At 40.2% G+C, this 16247-nt stretch overlaps 1 protein-coding gene across 2 annotated transcripts in view; it reads right to left on the reverse strand.

Annotated features, from left to right (window-relative positions):
* ZNF365 (zinc finger protein 365) overlaps positions 1-16247 on the reverse strand; it is a 77174-nt gene that overhangs the window by 16734 nt on the left and 44193 nt on the right. For both annotated transcript variants that reach the window (XM_056529833.1, XM_056529832.1), the window contains exons 3-5: positions 15636-15816; positions 13567-13604; positions 11450-11669 (exon numbers count right to left, since the gene is read on the reverse strand). In XM_056529833.1, the coding sequence (XP_056385808.1) occupies positions 11450-11669; positions 13567-13604; positions 15636-15816 (439 nt within the window). The remainder of the gene's footprint in view (positions 1-11449; positions 11670-13566; positions 13605-15635; positions 15817-16247) is intronic.

The raw sequence follows: 16247 nt of genomic DNA on the forward strand, positions 1-16247 counted from the left end.
TGTACTAATTGACAGATCGCTGGGGTCCCTTGCGATCCTCTTGTATAATGTATAGATGCGGTGGCTGCTCTTCTATGGTCCCCTGCACTCACGTATATGTACACATATTCATATTTCCCGCAGAGCTGTGATTGGCCAGATGGTTCCAGCCAATCACAGCTCTCTGTGAGAAATAGGAATATGTGTATATATACGTGAGTGCAGGGGTCCATAGGAGAGCGGCCGCCGCATTCATACATTATACTGGAGGATCGCAGCGGGCGTCAGGAGTGATACCCGCAGTGATCTTCCCTTTACTACAAGTACTACCACTCCCAACATGGAGTACACTCTGCTCCATGCTGGGAGCTGTAGTACCTGCATTAATAGACAGATCGCAGCGGGTGTCAGGATTTACACTCGCTGCCATATGTCTATTAATGCAGGTACTACAGCTCCCAGCATGGAGCAGAGTGTGCTCCATGTTGGGAGTATTAGTACCTGCAGTAAGGGACAGATCCCAGCAGATGTCACTTCTCCTGACACCCGCTGCGATCCTCCTGATGTGAATGTCGGGATCAGCTGTTCTCAGGGCTACAGAGCCAGGAGAACAGCTGACGCTGAGCCGTAGGTATACATCGTATATCTACTGCCCAGCAAGAACTTACAGTGAGCCTGCAATGTGTATATACAGTATACACATTGCTGGCTCACTTAACCCCTTGCTGAGCTGTGCGCTATGCGCAAGCCCAGCAAGGGAAGAGTTAACTTACACTTCTGGACAGTGTAGGTTAACCCTTTGGGCGGTATACACAATATACAGCTATCTATAGATAGCTGTATACAGTGTATACAGAAGACGAAGTCCAGCTTACTTCCCTGGAGTCCCGGGCTGGGTTCGTGTAGCTCCGCCCCCCTAGTGATGACGCCATTAGGGGGCGGAGCTACAGAAAGGAACAAGACTAGTTAATCTGAAGCTCTGTTCACATTGTACGTTTTGTATAATGTGAACAGACTCTTCTGGCAGTGTCTACCCAGACAGGGAGACTCCAGCTGTTGCTAAACTACAACTCCCAGCATGCCCAGACAGCCAAAGGCTGTCTGGGCATGCTGGGAGTTGTAGTTTTGCACCAATTGGTGGCTCCCTGTTTGGGTAGACATTGCATCATGGGTGCTCTCCCCAGCGGACAGCGCCAAAAATGTCATAACCAATTTTTTGTGTTTTTTTTCTTCTCATTTCAGATCCGTGTATGCAGAGGATTACTGCGGATTCGATGGATTACGGCGGATTATTTATTTTTTCCTTTAATAAAATGGTTAACGAGGGCTGTGGGGGAGTGTTTTTTTAAATAAAATAATTTTTCCAATGTGTTGTGTTTTTTTTATTTTTATTGAATTTTCAGGGTTAGTAGCGGAAGCTGTCTTATTGACGGAATCCATTACTAGGCCAGGGCTTAGTGCTAGCCCCAAAAACAGCTAGCGCTAACCCCCAATTATTACCCCGGTACCCACCGCCACAGGGGTGCCGGGAAGAGCCGGTACCAACAGGCCCGGAGCATCAAAAATGGCGCTCCTGGACCTAGACGGTAACAGGCTGGCGTTATTTAGGCTGGGGAGGGCCAGTAACAATGGTCCTCACCCACCCTGGTAACGTCAGGCTGTTGCTGTTTGGTTGGTATTGTGCTGAGAATGAAAATACGGGGAACCCTATGCGTTTTTTTTTTTAATTTAAATAAAAAATTTAAAAAAAAAAACGCATAGGGTTCCCCGTATTTTCATTCTCAGCACAATACCAACCAAACAGCAACAGCCTGACGTTACCAGGGTGGGTGAGGACCATTGTTACTGGCCCTCCCCAGCCTAAATAACGCCAGCCTGTTACCGCCTAGGTCCAGGAGCGCCATTTTTGATGCTCCGGGCCTGTTGGTACCGGCTCTTCCCGGCACCCCTGTAGCGGTGGGTACCGGGGTAATAATTGGGGGTTAGCGCTAGCTGTTTTTGGGGCTAGCACTAAGCCCTGGCCTAGTAATGGATTCCGTCAATAAGACAGCTTCCACTACTAACCCTGAAAATTCAATAAAAAAATAAAAAAAACACAACACATTGGAAAAATTATTTTATTTAAAAAAACACTCCCCCACAGCCCTCGTTAACCATTTTATTAAAGGAAAAAATAAATAATCCGCCGTAATCCATCGAATCCGCAGTAATCCTCTGCATACACGGATCTGAAACGAGAAGAAAAAAACACAAAAAATTGGTTATGACATTTTTGGCGCAGTCCGCTGGGGAGAGCACCCATGATGCAATGTCTACCCAAACAGGGAGCCACCAATTGGTGCATAACTACAACTCCCAGCATGCCCAGACAGCCTTTGGCTGTCTGGGCATGCTGGGAGTTGTAGTTTAGCAACAGCTGGAGTCTCCCTGTCTGGGTAGACACTGCCAGAAGGGTCTGTTCACATTATACAAAACGTACAATGTGAACAGAGCTTCAGATTAACTAGTCTTGTTCCCTTCTGTAGCTCCGCCCCCTAATGACGTCATCACTAGGGGGGCGGAGCTACACGAACCCGGCCCGGGACTCGAGGGAAGTAAGCTGGACTTCGTCTTCTGTATACACTGTATACAGCTATCTATAGATAGCTGTATAAAGTGTATACCGCCCAAAGGGTTAACCTACACTGTCCAGCAGTGTAAGTTAACTCTTCCCTTGCTGGGCTTGCGCATAGCGCACAGCTCAGCAAGGGGTTAAGTGAGCCAGCAATGTGTATACTGTATACACATTGCAAGCTCACTGTAAGTTCTTGCTGGGCAGTAGATATACGATATATACCTACAGCTCAGCGTCAGCTGTTCTCCCGGCTCTGTAGCCCTGAGAACAGCTGATCCCGACATTCACATAAGGACGATCGCAGCGGTGTCAGGAGGAGTGACATCCCTGGGATCTGTCCCTTACTACAAGTACTACCACTCCCAACATGGAGTACACTGCTCCATGCTGGGAGCTGTAGTACCTGCATTAATAGACATATGGCAGCGAGTGTAACTTCTGACACCCGCTGCGATCTGTCTATTAATACAGGTACTACAGTTCCCAGCATGGAGCAGAGTGTACTCCATGTTGGGAGTGGTAGTACTTGTAGTAAAGGAAAGATCACTGCGGGTATCACTCCTGACGCCTGCTGCGATCCTCCAGTATAATGTATGAATGCGGCGGCCGCTCTTCTATGGTCCCCTGCATGGCCGTATATATACACATATTCCTATTTCTCACAGAGAGCTGTGATTGGCTGGAACCATCTGGCCAATCACAGCTCTGCGGGAAATATGAATATGTGTATATATACGTGAGTGCAGGGACCAGAGAAGAGCGGCCGCCGCATCTGTACATTATACAAGAGGATCGCAAAGGACCCCTGCGATCTGTCAATTAGTACAGGTAACTACTACTCCCATCATGGAAGAGTGTGTTCCATGCTGGGAGTAGTAGTACTACCTAAAAAATGTTTAAAAAAAAGTGAAAAACATGCACACACTACATTTTCATTATTGTCGGCTACATTTTTAGTGCTTTACCCGCTCACATAAATTGATCCCTGTTTAAAAATGAATAAACATTTCATAATAAAAATCATACATTTCATTAGATACAATTTTTTCCATCACCACTGTATCTTTTTTATTATGATTTTTTTATGATACCCTACGAAATTTTAATAAAAAAGGTATCTCCATTATTTATTAGGATCGCTAAAGTCCAAAAAAAGAATAAAAAGATTTACCGAATGTACCCGAAAAATCAAACTATCTGTATCCTTTTTATTAATTAATTCTTCACGTCGTTTATGGATAACGAATGCATTCGTTATTTACAGGTCGGGAAATAACGAATGTATTCGTTACTTTGCTATTCGTATTATCGTGGCTATTCGGGAATGTTCAAAATATGTTTTCGTGCATTCGGATGGGTCCGAATGCACGAAAACTGTAAAATTCGTTAATTTAGACATTCGTGCCGAACCGAATTGCACATGTCTAACACATAATAAATGTTAGTAAATGCGAACGCAGCCTTAAAGAACCCTCTATGAAGCCACAGGGTATACCTACAAACAGTCTGTCTTGTGCATGAGACCTAACTATATGTTGAAAGCAGTTGTCATTACTTTAGATCTCCCTATTGCCTTATTTATTCCATCAAGTAAAAGGAGTCTTTTGGGTAACAGACATATATTATATAAACATCTATAAAAATGTTTAGTTAGCAAATTCTTCCGTACATAATAACGCATTAAGGACATATATAAGAATTGTTAAACAGTAAACAATGTTATGTGCCAATACATTAATTGACTTCATTTTCCAAAGTGCATGTGGAAAATCACCAGGTTCATGTATCAATCCTTTGCAGTAGCTCAGTGTTCTCTAAGGGTGTATTCACACGTACAGTATCATGTGCACATGTAATGAATGGGATTTGAAGCTGTGTTCAGTCATTTAGTTTACATTGGACTCTGCAGCTTAAAATCTGCAAATTTTAAAGCTTCAGGTTCCAATGTAAAGTTAAAATTAAATGACTGAACACAGCTTTAAATCTTCAGCTTCAAACCCTGCGCATCAAATATAGGGGATAAGATGTCTGATGGCCTGGGTCCCGCCGCTGGGGACCCCAAGATCTCCGTGCTGCACCTGGCATTCGTTTAGAGCGTCGGGTTCATCGCCGGAAGCTCGTGGCGTCAATGCTGCACCCTGCTCATGATGTCACGGCCACCCCCATCAACGCAAGTCTATGGGAGGGGGCATGACGTCAGTCACGCCCCCTCCCATAGACTAGCATTGAGGGGGCATGGCCGTGACGTCACTAGTAGGGCATGACTGTGACATCACGAGCCTCCGCCCCGCATCACCAGTCTTCTGGCATGGAGCAAAGTTTGCTCTGTGCATCGGGTGTCTGAGGTGCTGCAGGAGATATTGCGGGGGTCCCCAGCGGCACAGAAGTGCCTCACATCATATGTCTGATGCATTTGGAGTCCTTAGCTGTTCATTGTTTACCTGGCAGAATACCCTGCACAGTTAACAATGGCATAACTAGATTCATTTTCAGCACATGTATATCTCAGTACACAGCTCAACATCTCTTGATTCTGAACCCTTTCTCCATAACCACAACTTCTTTGTGCTCTCTGCTTCCTAATACCTACAGTGGGTGAAATAAGCAATAAGTATTGTCACCATTTTTCTCACTAAATATATTTCCAAAGGTGCTATTGACGTGATATTGTGACACCTTAACAAAGGGACATAACTTCATTTCCGAGCTTATTTGTTTTGGTTTATTTGTATGTATGTGTACGTTCACATTCAGGAGTTGGCGCGGTGAGAACCCCTTATACTAATGTTAATGGGTTCACAATGAAGAATTTTGTGACCCGTTCACAATGAGGAATTTTAGCAATGGACAATTCCGCAGCTGAAATTGATCCGCACAAAGAAAGCAAATGTTCATTCTTTGGCGTGCACTGCATTGCGGTCAATGGTGATGGCGCAGGGCCGCGTGGTCCTACTGCCAAAGTGGCGGCCACCAGATGGAATCTGCGCTTGCGGAATTCTTCTTCCATTCACATTACTAAATGTCAACATACCCTATGGATTACTTTGGTTATTATCAACATCTAGTGAAAACTTCATGTTGATAGCACCTCTGGAAAAATGGTGTTGTGTTCAATATTTATTTCACCAGCTGTATGTGGCATGGACCTAAAATATGTCAGAGTACTTTTGGGCCTGCAGATATTTGTACACAAATGGTGGCTCCTAAAGACACACATGCACACATTAGATTAATGTTGGCCAACCCCACCAATTTAATAGGGCTGGTCAACCACATAAGGTTGGATTCACATGTAGTATTTTATTCTATAATTTACGCAAAACCAGTGGGTTCAAAACTGGAAAAAAAAAATCAAGACTTTCCATTACAGTCTTTCTTTTGGTTACATTATTTTGGGTAAAAATACTGACCAAATGACTAGCCCTAAAGCAGTAGTTCGGGGAACTGAACATATCAGACACTTATTCCCTAATCCAAAGATACGGGATAAGTGTCTGATCACGAGGGGTCAAACCAGTAGGGCCCACATGATCTCCTGTTCAGGCCCCCATCTACTTATTTGTCTTCTCCGGCCCCCACTTTCCCAGATGAGTGCAAGTGAAAACCCGCTTAGGAAATCACCGACCACAGCAATGTCAGTTGGGCTCATCCAGGAAGGTGGGGGTTCTTACAGTTTTCATAAACAAAGGTGCTTCAACAACCCACTGTGTAAAGGTAACTGCAAAAAGTTGCCTGCACAATGAGTAAAGTGTGGTTTTGTTGCGAAAAATAAAAGGTAATATTTTTCCTTTGTTCTATGAATTAGCAGGGGTTCTTCATGTAGGATACCCACCTATCACAGTGTTTGGAATATCCTAGGGATTTGCCACAAGATTTTATGATAGGTACACCCTTTAAGCTAATACAGCAGCACATACAGTATATACTATGGTTAACACTGCAAATAAACAATGTAAATAGCATTATATCTTGGTGTGCTACATACCAAAGCACCATGGAGTAACTATTTTCCAGGCTGTTTTTATAATAGCTATATTTAGAGTTCAAAGTGAAAAAGCACGGTGGTTGTAATAAGTGCAAGCATGATTGTCTTAAGACTCAACAAAAAAAAATGAAATGAGTAACTATATATTGTTTATACATATATAAATATTTCAACACGTATTAAAAAGTATTCATCGCAAATACATTGCATAACGTCCTCTATCTATATTTATTATACAATCCCTATATATAAAAATATTTTTTTACAGTATATTTCAAGCCTTTTCTTTACATTATGCTACTCAAGCGTTCCCACAAACATGATAGGTGAAGTAATTTTTTCCTGTTTAGTCAGGTAGTATGTATAGAAAATTTATAAGATTAGGCACATAATTATATTTTAGATTTATAGAATAGTTAAGTTATTCTAAACCTATATATATAAAGGCTATGGGTACCTTTCAATGCATTGTTATATTCTTGCTTTGTACTTATTATGGTGCAAAATACTGGTCTTTATTACAAATTTTGCTTAGTTTCTTTTCTACATTCTCTTGTTGTGTTCAATTCAGATTAAAGTGTATCAGAGAAGAATCTCTCTTCGTCTACACTTTTTCTAAGCTGATTTTTGACCTGATTATTATTTTATTTTACCATAGTCTGGGGGTATTACTGTGTAATTTGTATCATTTTTTATGTGTTTGAAGTTTCACTCCAAACATTGTGATAGATTTTTTTAAATTACTATTATTTGGTTGATACCTAATACGCGTAGGATATTTTTTAATGTATGCTTACACAATCCAATTTTTTTATACTAAATAATTATTTTAATTGCAGCCTTTTTTTAAATAAATTTTTTGTCACATTTTTTTTTTTTTAGCTCATTAAGGGATTACTAGTTTTGCATTTTATTTTATATTTACAATGTATTAGCATATTCATGTATCCTAAAACATTATTCTCTGTGTCACTTTGGGGGGGGGGGGAGTCAATGAACAGAGGCATTTAAAGGGTTATATAGCTTGGATCAGAGGATCCTTCAATCCCAGCAATACTCCAGAGGTGGCTTAAAAAAAACTTGATCTGCCAGTGACAGCTCTAATTCTTAGTTTAGGAACTGACAGGAACAAATACACCTCAACTGCAGCAGCGCCAAAATATATTGTGGCAAACAGGTTGCTGTTAAAGAAAAATATGTCATCAGTGTCACCTGCACTAACCTGTCGGTACAGGGGACACTAATGACAACGACACTTACCTGGTCCCGTTCTGTGCTGTGCTTCTTGGCTATCCTCTTTGGTATCTTCAGCGCTGGGCCCGACTTGGAGCATGGGTGGAGTTTAGTCACGTCGCCACTGCTGTTCTCTGCTGGGTCCCGCTGCTAGCAAACAGCAGCAGTGATGCCACTAAGCTCTGTCCATCCTCCAAGTCGGGCCCGGAGCGAAAGATACTGAAGAGGATAGCCAGAGAACCCCTACATGCAACGGGACCAGGTAAGAATCGTTGTCATCAGTGTCACCTGCACTACCTGTCTGTACCGACAGGTTAGTGCAGGTGACACTGATGATATATTTTATTTAAGGGGTTAAGCCAGAACCTAAACACAGAAAATATAATAAACAGATTTATGATGTGTCTAACGCATACTAATCATGACAAAAAAAGAACAGAAAAAAATACTGAACAAATACTAAAGTGTTTCTAAAGAGACGTAACAGAGAAAACATTATGCAGTCAGTGTTCTCTTACATAAGCCAACAGTTCATTTGCATCTAAATTCTCAAAGTGTCATTTCCAGATAAAGCTGTGCAAATTTAGGTTTCAGTACAAATACTACAATATATTCTATAAACTCATAAAAAAGTATCTATTTAATGAATGATGCATTAGAACATCAATTCCAATAAATTATTATACTTTCTATAACTTTATTTTGGAAAATGCAGTATGGTGGCTATACTGAATATTTCAATACAGTGTTTTATTTTTGGATACATGTTTTACAGTAGCACAGGTGGCCTTGATGATCCAGAGAGAGTATTATATCATCACCTTTTTATTGGTGGCTGTGTTCGCACAAGGTTTTTTCAAGTTGTCAGCATTTGTTTGTAAGATTTTCTCATTTTTAATGTTTTTTAAATGGTGTATTTGTACATGCAGTTCAACTGTTAAGTCATTTTAAACAGCAATCAATTTTTTTTTTATGACTGCCACTAAGGTCCATCTTTCAAAGGGCTGCATTATTTGCCCGTTCTAATGTTGTTTCGGTGACTGCCCACATGACTTGGTCCCAGACTGATCTCTCTGTAATCTACAGCTTCATTGCTGTAGACTGGAAGTCACTGTCGCCTATGTATCTAAGTGGGATGTTGGTTGATGGCCAATAAAATGCTTAAAGAAAAATAATTGCAAACAAAAATACCATGTGGAGCTTTATGACACGATTTATGACACTGTCAAAAAGAAAAACTGTCTTTGTTGTCCCTAGCAACCAATCACAGCACAGCTTTCATTTCTCATAGTGCTCTTCAAAATGAGAGCTGCTCTGGGATTGGTTGATATGGCAGTTTTTCTTTAAAGGGGTATTCCAGGCAAAACCTTTTTTTATATACATCAACTGGCTCCGGAAAGTTAAATAGATTTGTAAATTACTTCTATAAAAAAAATTTAATCCTTCCAATAGTTATTATTTTCTGAAGTTTTCTGTCTAACTGCTCAATGATGATGTCACGTCTCGGGAGCTGTGCATGATGGGAAAATATCCCCATAGGAACTGCACTGCTCCGGGGATGTGAGTCATCAGAGAGCAGTTAGACAGAAAACAACAACTCAACTTCAGAAGCTAATAACTATTGGAAGGATTAAGATTTTTTTAATAGAAGTAATTTACAAATCTGTTTAACTTTCCGGAGCCAGTTGATATATAAAAAAAAGTTTTGGCCTGGAATACCCCTTTAAGACAGTTTCAGAAGTCTCCCTCTTTGAGGCTAGATTTCTAGACAGATTTTTTTTCTGGCGTTTTTTTTTTTTTTTTTTAAACTGCCACTGCAATTTTTGAGGCCAAAGCAAGAAGTGGACCCAATAGGAAGAAGTATAAGTCCTTTATAAGTCCCATTCCTTTTAAATAAACTTCTAGCTTTTACTTAAAAACTGCAGTGACAGTTTTCCAAAAAAGCCAGAAAAAAAATCTGTGTAGAAACCTAGCCTTATGGCTTATTGCACCCAGACATATTCTGGGTGGCAATTCTGTCTGGAGCGGGCGCCCACAAAATAGCCGGCACAAGGACTGCTCAGGAATGTGCCGTCTCAATAGACAGCAATGCATTTCAGAGCGGATTCCCCCAAAGGAATTAACATGTTCATGCTTTAGGTGGAGTCTGGTGTCCACTGCACTATATTTTCCAAGTGGAATTCTGGAGTGAAATTCCACTCGGAAAATATATACTTTGAATGGGCCCTTAATGCATGTGGAGATATTCATATGTACCTACAAAGTAACTGCAACCATACGGCTGAAGCTTTTTCTGCCTTGAAAAACAGATAAAAACTATGCATAAAGAACAATTAAAAACACATTTAGAACATTATCAAACTGTCTTATAGTAAGATTGTCTTTGTTGCCCTTAATGACCAATTTAGAGCTGAAAGCTCTTTAAAAGCTCAGCTTACTATAGGAGCCTGTGTACATAGGAATAATCTGTGCTTGGTGCCGCACTGTATGTAGAGAGGCCAGTCAAAAGGCTCCCAGTGACTTCAATAAGATTCTGCAGTGGTGTCTGCAGAAAAACAGCTATTTGCCAAGTGAAATCTACCCAAGTATGTAAATGTAGGTGGATAACTGCAGACCTTAAAGAGTATAACTCATTAACTTGATACTTTTTATAATTCTCCCAGTTCACTGCCCTCATCATGATAAACCACCCCCTGCCTTTATTTTTTAATTTTCTACCTTGATATTGTTCTGTATTTTCTACTTAGCCTCAAGTTCAGGTTCACAGACTGAGAAGAGGCGTTACCCAGCAGGCGTGACATCATCTGAAGCCATACAGGGGAGAACTTCCTCCCTTACTCTGCAACCAACAGCAAACGGTACTTAAGTGTTTGAATATTTAGTAATATTTAATGTCTGATATATGTCTTTGTAACCTCAAAATTGTAAAGTGCTGTAGAATTTGTTGGTGCTATATAAATAAATATTATTATTCTATTATTTAGTATAAAAGGAGGTCTATCAATCAGTCGGGGTCCCAGCAGTTAGACCGCTACAAAGTTAAGTTTATTTCGCATTCAGTCGGTATATGATTAATGCTATCGACTGGGATACCCCTTTAAGATATGTTCTGTAAACCAGTGAAGCTATTATATATTTGTAGTAGAACTGCTTTATGCAGCTGGAATGGTCGCTACTGTCCATCTTGGAATCTATAGTGCTATAATACAAGTGTAAGTGCAAAACAAATGTCATCCATACCTATTAGTAAATAAATGATTCAAGTGAATGACATGACACACAAAAGGAGTTCAATATCCATAAAGGTCTCTTTGTATCCATATCTCAACACATATTTAAATATTACGAACTAAAATAATATGTAAAAATAAACTTTCCAGCAGTTGTGGTTCATGTGCAAATCCTCAAAAAAAGAAATGATATAGTATGAGCATAGAATAGCAATATGCATAACCAGACCCAGGAGAGCAAAGATTTGCTGTTTTTTTCTCATATACAATTACACAGAGCAAAAGATTCCCATCTCCAAACATAAAATACCATCAACCTCCACCCCCCCCCCCTCTTTTTTTTTTTTTTTTTTTTACAAAATGTAAACAATTCTTGACTTAATATTGTTTATAAACATTATTACATACACCTGTCTTTTTCCCAATTTTGGTCTTGCTGTGAGCTTTTCGGCCAGAAGTGGTTGGGTCACTTTTCTTTTGTGGTTTCCATATATCTCTTGGAGGGTCACCTGACTCATGTAGTAATTTCATTGGCTGTATGCCTATGCGGTTAATATGCGTGCGGCCTTTCTGCGCTGACTGAGGCTTAACATCGTGCATGTGATTAACAAGGTGAAAACTTCGACTCCTACAGAAAAACGGAAATAAAGTTAATGTTAAAATGTGCATGGCTAATGGAGAATTATGCACAGAACACTATGAGGAGTGGTGAGGTTCTACTATGCACAATAAATACTATAAGAAAAGAGCAAAAGCACACAAGGGCGCACACCAAAAAATGAATAACGTTTTATGTACTTTATTAGAATCACATAGCAAACAGTGTTTATAGCACACAATTAAAAACACTTAAAATATGGGAGCCAGATAACTCACAGTCTCCCTATGCCAAGGAGGAGAACCCCAGTTGCCTTGAGACTCCCCTCAAGGGACACTAGCCTATCCAAAAAATATAAAGGACAAACTCCCTTGCTACAAATATATGCAATCAGCGTATAACCCCTATATATACTGGATGGATTATAATATTGCACAATAACTAGCAGCCATAAAGTCCACAGTAACACCAATAAACATACATCAAGGAAAAAAGAATAAACAATACATCACACTGTAATACAGGAGCGGATGTCCCCCCAAAAACTGGTCCCCACGCGTTCCGTCACTCAAAGTGAAGTGACTTCATCAGGGGACAAGATTAGATTACATCTTCTGTGGCTGCTAGACATTGTGCAATATTGTATATTACATATAGGGGTATACGGTAGCAAGGGAGTTTGTCCTTTATAATTTTTGGACAGGCTGGATAGGAGGTTCCCTTGAGGGGAATCTCCAGGCAAATGGGGTTCTCCTTCATGGGATAGGGAGACCGTGAGTCATCTGGCTTCCATATTTTAAGTGTTTTTAATTGTGTGCTATATACACTGTTTGTTATGTGATTCTAATAAAGTACATAAAACGTTATTCATTTTTTGGTTTGCACCCTTGTGTGCTTTTGCTCTTTTCTTTTAGTATTTATTGTGCTTAAAAAAAAGCATTGGTAGCACCCATTATTGTTTATTTATATTGGTTGAGCCCACTAATATTTGTGTATGTTCTACTATGCAGACATTTAATAAACTGCTGTATAGTAGATAGAGGGCCATAATTTATCTTCTCTGACACTGCAAGGACAATATACATTGGCAGAGTCCAACGACAGAAGTGTGGAAACGAAATGGTCAGCTTACAAGTGGAAGACCACACAGCCATTGTAGAAGACCTATAGCGTTCACAAACCCTAACAGGACAGCATGTCATCAAAAAGGGTACTCTGCCGGAAAACATCTTATCCCCTGGTCTAATCGTGGGGGGTCCCGCTGCTGGGGACTCCTGCGATCTCTGCTGCGGCACCGCAGTCATCCGATGCACGGAGCAAACTCTACTCCGTGCCGGATGACTGGTGACTACAGCCACCACGCCTCCTCCATTCATGTATGCGGGTGTAGGCGTGATGGCTTCGTACTAGCCGCCACGCCCCCTCCCATAGACATGAATGTTCCAAGCTTCCGTGTTCCGGACACTGCTGCTGCCAGGTCAGACATCTTATCCCCTATCCCCCCTAACCCAGAGCTCTAAGAAAATACAATTTACAATTGTTAAATTGTTATTTTATGGGAGACGTGAGCATTAAGTAAATCAGACATGTCAGGAGAGCATTGCAATTTAAAATGAGAATACAAGTGTAGTACTAATCAAGAAAATGTGTTAGGGTATTGATAAAGCCTGGTTCCATTCCTATGTATACCACAGGTAAAAGAAGGTAGCTGCAGCCCACCTAGTGTATTATAGACATTATATTGTATGGAAAAAATATCTGGTATTACCAAAAAATAGGTCACATGTTAATGGCCAGCTTTAACCAATCACTTATTATGAATTAAAAAAAAATATTAGGAAAATAATGTTAAATTATACAGGTGATTACATGATATTATTAATGGATACTGGGATTTGAGAGAAACACACAAAATAAAGATACATACTGGCACTTGCTTTTCCGGTTAGCTTGAAAATGTACAACCTGATGGATGATAAGAAAGGTTATATACACACATGATAATTTATTAGAAAAATCAACATTAATAGTAAGACATCATGAGAAACTATATGGTTAAATTGGTTTGTCCCATGATTAAAAGGAATCTGTCAGCTTCAATTCATGTTCCAAACTTCTGACACTGTTAGATAGCTGTTGGGACAAGGAAACACATGGTACCTTTGATAAATCTGTCCGTGCTTTCATAATATAGAGAAATGCTTTCATTCTCTGCTGCAAAGAGTCAAAGAGGTGTTCCCAAGCTCCTGAAGTTCTGAGGGATGGGATGCCTTCTCATTCTTGCACCAATTCCTGTCCCAGATAGAAGCTGAGCATTATTCAGAATCCCGCACCAGTACACAGTTTGCATGCACAATTTGGAAACAAGGCTCGGCTTCCAGCTGACTGTCAATCAAGCAGGGATGGAAGGGAGGCATTCCAGTCTTTAGCAATTCAGGGGCTTTGGAACACCTCTTTGATACTTTACACCAGAGAATAAAAGCATTTTTCTATGTTATGCCAGCACAGACGGATATATGAAAAAGTACCCTGTGTCTCCTTGTTCTAATAGCTAACAATGGCAGCAGTTTGTAGCCGCTAAATATCCCAGTTGTTGTCCAGTATGCTGTATTTATTTATTTATTTTTTTAACATGCCTGTTCCTTGGTTCCCAAGGTAGATAAGCTAATAGCTGATGGGGTATGAGATGGCTAAATTCCCTCTTATTATGATTAGGCATGCTTGACCAAGCATGCATATAAATTATGTAAAACTGCATAGCAGCTATATACTAGGCTGCTCATTTGAGGTATGCATAAGTTCCTGCACCTCTTCTGTCCATGTTTCCAAAATAAACTGTCTTTATGGTAGGTTACGTTGCATTACCATGGGGCGGTATCTTGTCTCAAGAATCGTTTCTGTGAAAAAGCTCAAAAGTCAATGGAGAAAAAACCATAACAGCACAAAACTGTAAGAAAAGCATGGATGAAAAAATGTGAAAACCATCTGCAGTTTGTAGGATCTGTCAAAGGGGTATTCCAGGAAAAAAACTTTTTTTTTTATACATCAACTGGCTCCAGAAAGTTAGACAGATTTGTAAATTACTTCTATTAAAAGATTTTTAATCCTTCCAATAATTATCAGCTGCTGAAGTTGAGTTGTTCTTTTCTGTCTGGCAACAGTGCTCTCTGCTGACATCTCTGCTTGTCTCGGGAACTGCACAGAGCAGAATAGGTTTGCTATGGGGATTTGATTCTACTGTGGACAGTTCCCGAGACAGGTGTCATTAGAGAGCACTTAGACAGAAAAGAACAACTCAACTTCTGCAGCTCATAAATACTGAAAGGATTAAGATGTTTTAATAGAAGTCATTTACAAATCTTTTTAACTTTCTGGAGCCAGTTGATATATACATAAAAATGTTTTTTTTCCTGGATAACCCCTTTAAATCTGTTTCTATAGTAGCCGAAATAATTTGCATGTGTAGTAGGTGAATTACCACTGTTGGAAAAGCATGAGTTCAGCTCGGACTGTAGCCCCATAATGGTTTATTGTCCCAGCAGCTGCAAACAGTTACATGGTGCTCGGTGAAATCCTTAAAGGGGTACTCCACTGCTAGACATCTTATTCCCTATCAAAAGGATAGGAGATAAGATGTCTGATCACGGGGGTCCCACTGTTGGGGCCCCCGAGATCACTCACAGCACCTTATGTTTTAAACAAATGCCGGGTTCCTGTGACAGTGGTCGTGCCGTCATAGCACGTCCATCATGCCAACATGCCACGCCCCCTCCATTCATGTCTATGGGAAAGGGCGTACCCCTTTTAACAACCAAAGAATTGATTCACTTTTTCTACGTGACATTTTTTCTCCTCCATGGTGTTTCAGTTTGTGTATGGTGCATGGATAGAAGAGGAACAGTGTGCTGGTATTGATAAATCTATCCCAATGGATAGGTGTTAGCCAATTTAAGAAAATATTTGAACCCCAGGGAAACATAACTGGTACTGTCTTACCATGCCTTCCTCAGGACTATGCTGACTATTTTTGATCTGCCGATTCTGATAAAATTCCAACTGTTTTTCTGCTAGTTCTACTCGTTGAAGAAGGTTCTCAATAAATTGTTGAAGCCTCCTTTTCCCACGGAACTCCTTTTCAGCAGCAGCTTCCAGAAAGTGGTTAATAGAAACTACTTCCCTGTAAGAAAAAAATGTATGTAAAAAAGGCCTATATATCCAGCCTATTGCAACCAACACCCACCCACTCACAGTAATTGATAGCTTTTCTTGTATGAGCCCAGAGCTAAATTACAAATCTGACCGTTCATACTGGAACCAGTAAGCACTATTTTAGTAGACACGCCCCGAACATCCGAGTCAAGCTACTTTAATAAAAGGGTCTGTTCTGCAATGTATTCTGAAAGAATTAGTTTTTCATATTATATTTCATATTGTATTTGTGAATGTACTCAACCTTTATAGGTAAATACATTGTAATACTTTTCCAAATAAAAGGGGCCCCTAGGCTACAATAGCCTCAGGTTACAACATTTTTTAGCTTACAATGGACTGATCTGGGTTATTGTACCCCAAAACCACATTTACAATGAACTGATGGGACAGGGCTGT

Source organism: Hyla sarda, chromosome 7 (genome assembly GCF_029499605.1).
Source record: "Hyla sarda isolate aHylSar1 chromosome 7, aHylSar1.hap1, whole genome shotgun sequence".
Classification (NCBI taxonomy): Eukaryota; Metazoa; Chordata; class Amphibia; order Anura; family Hylidae; genus Hyla; species Hyla sarda.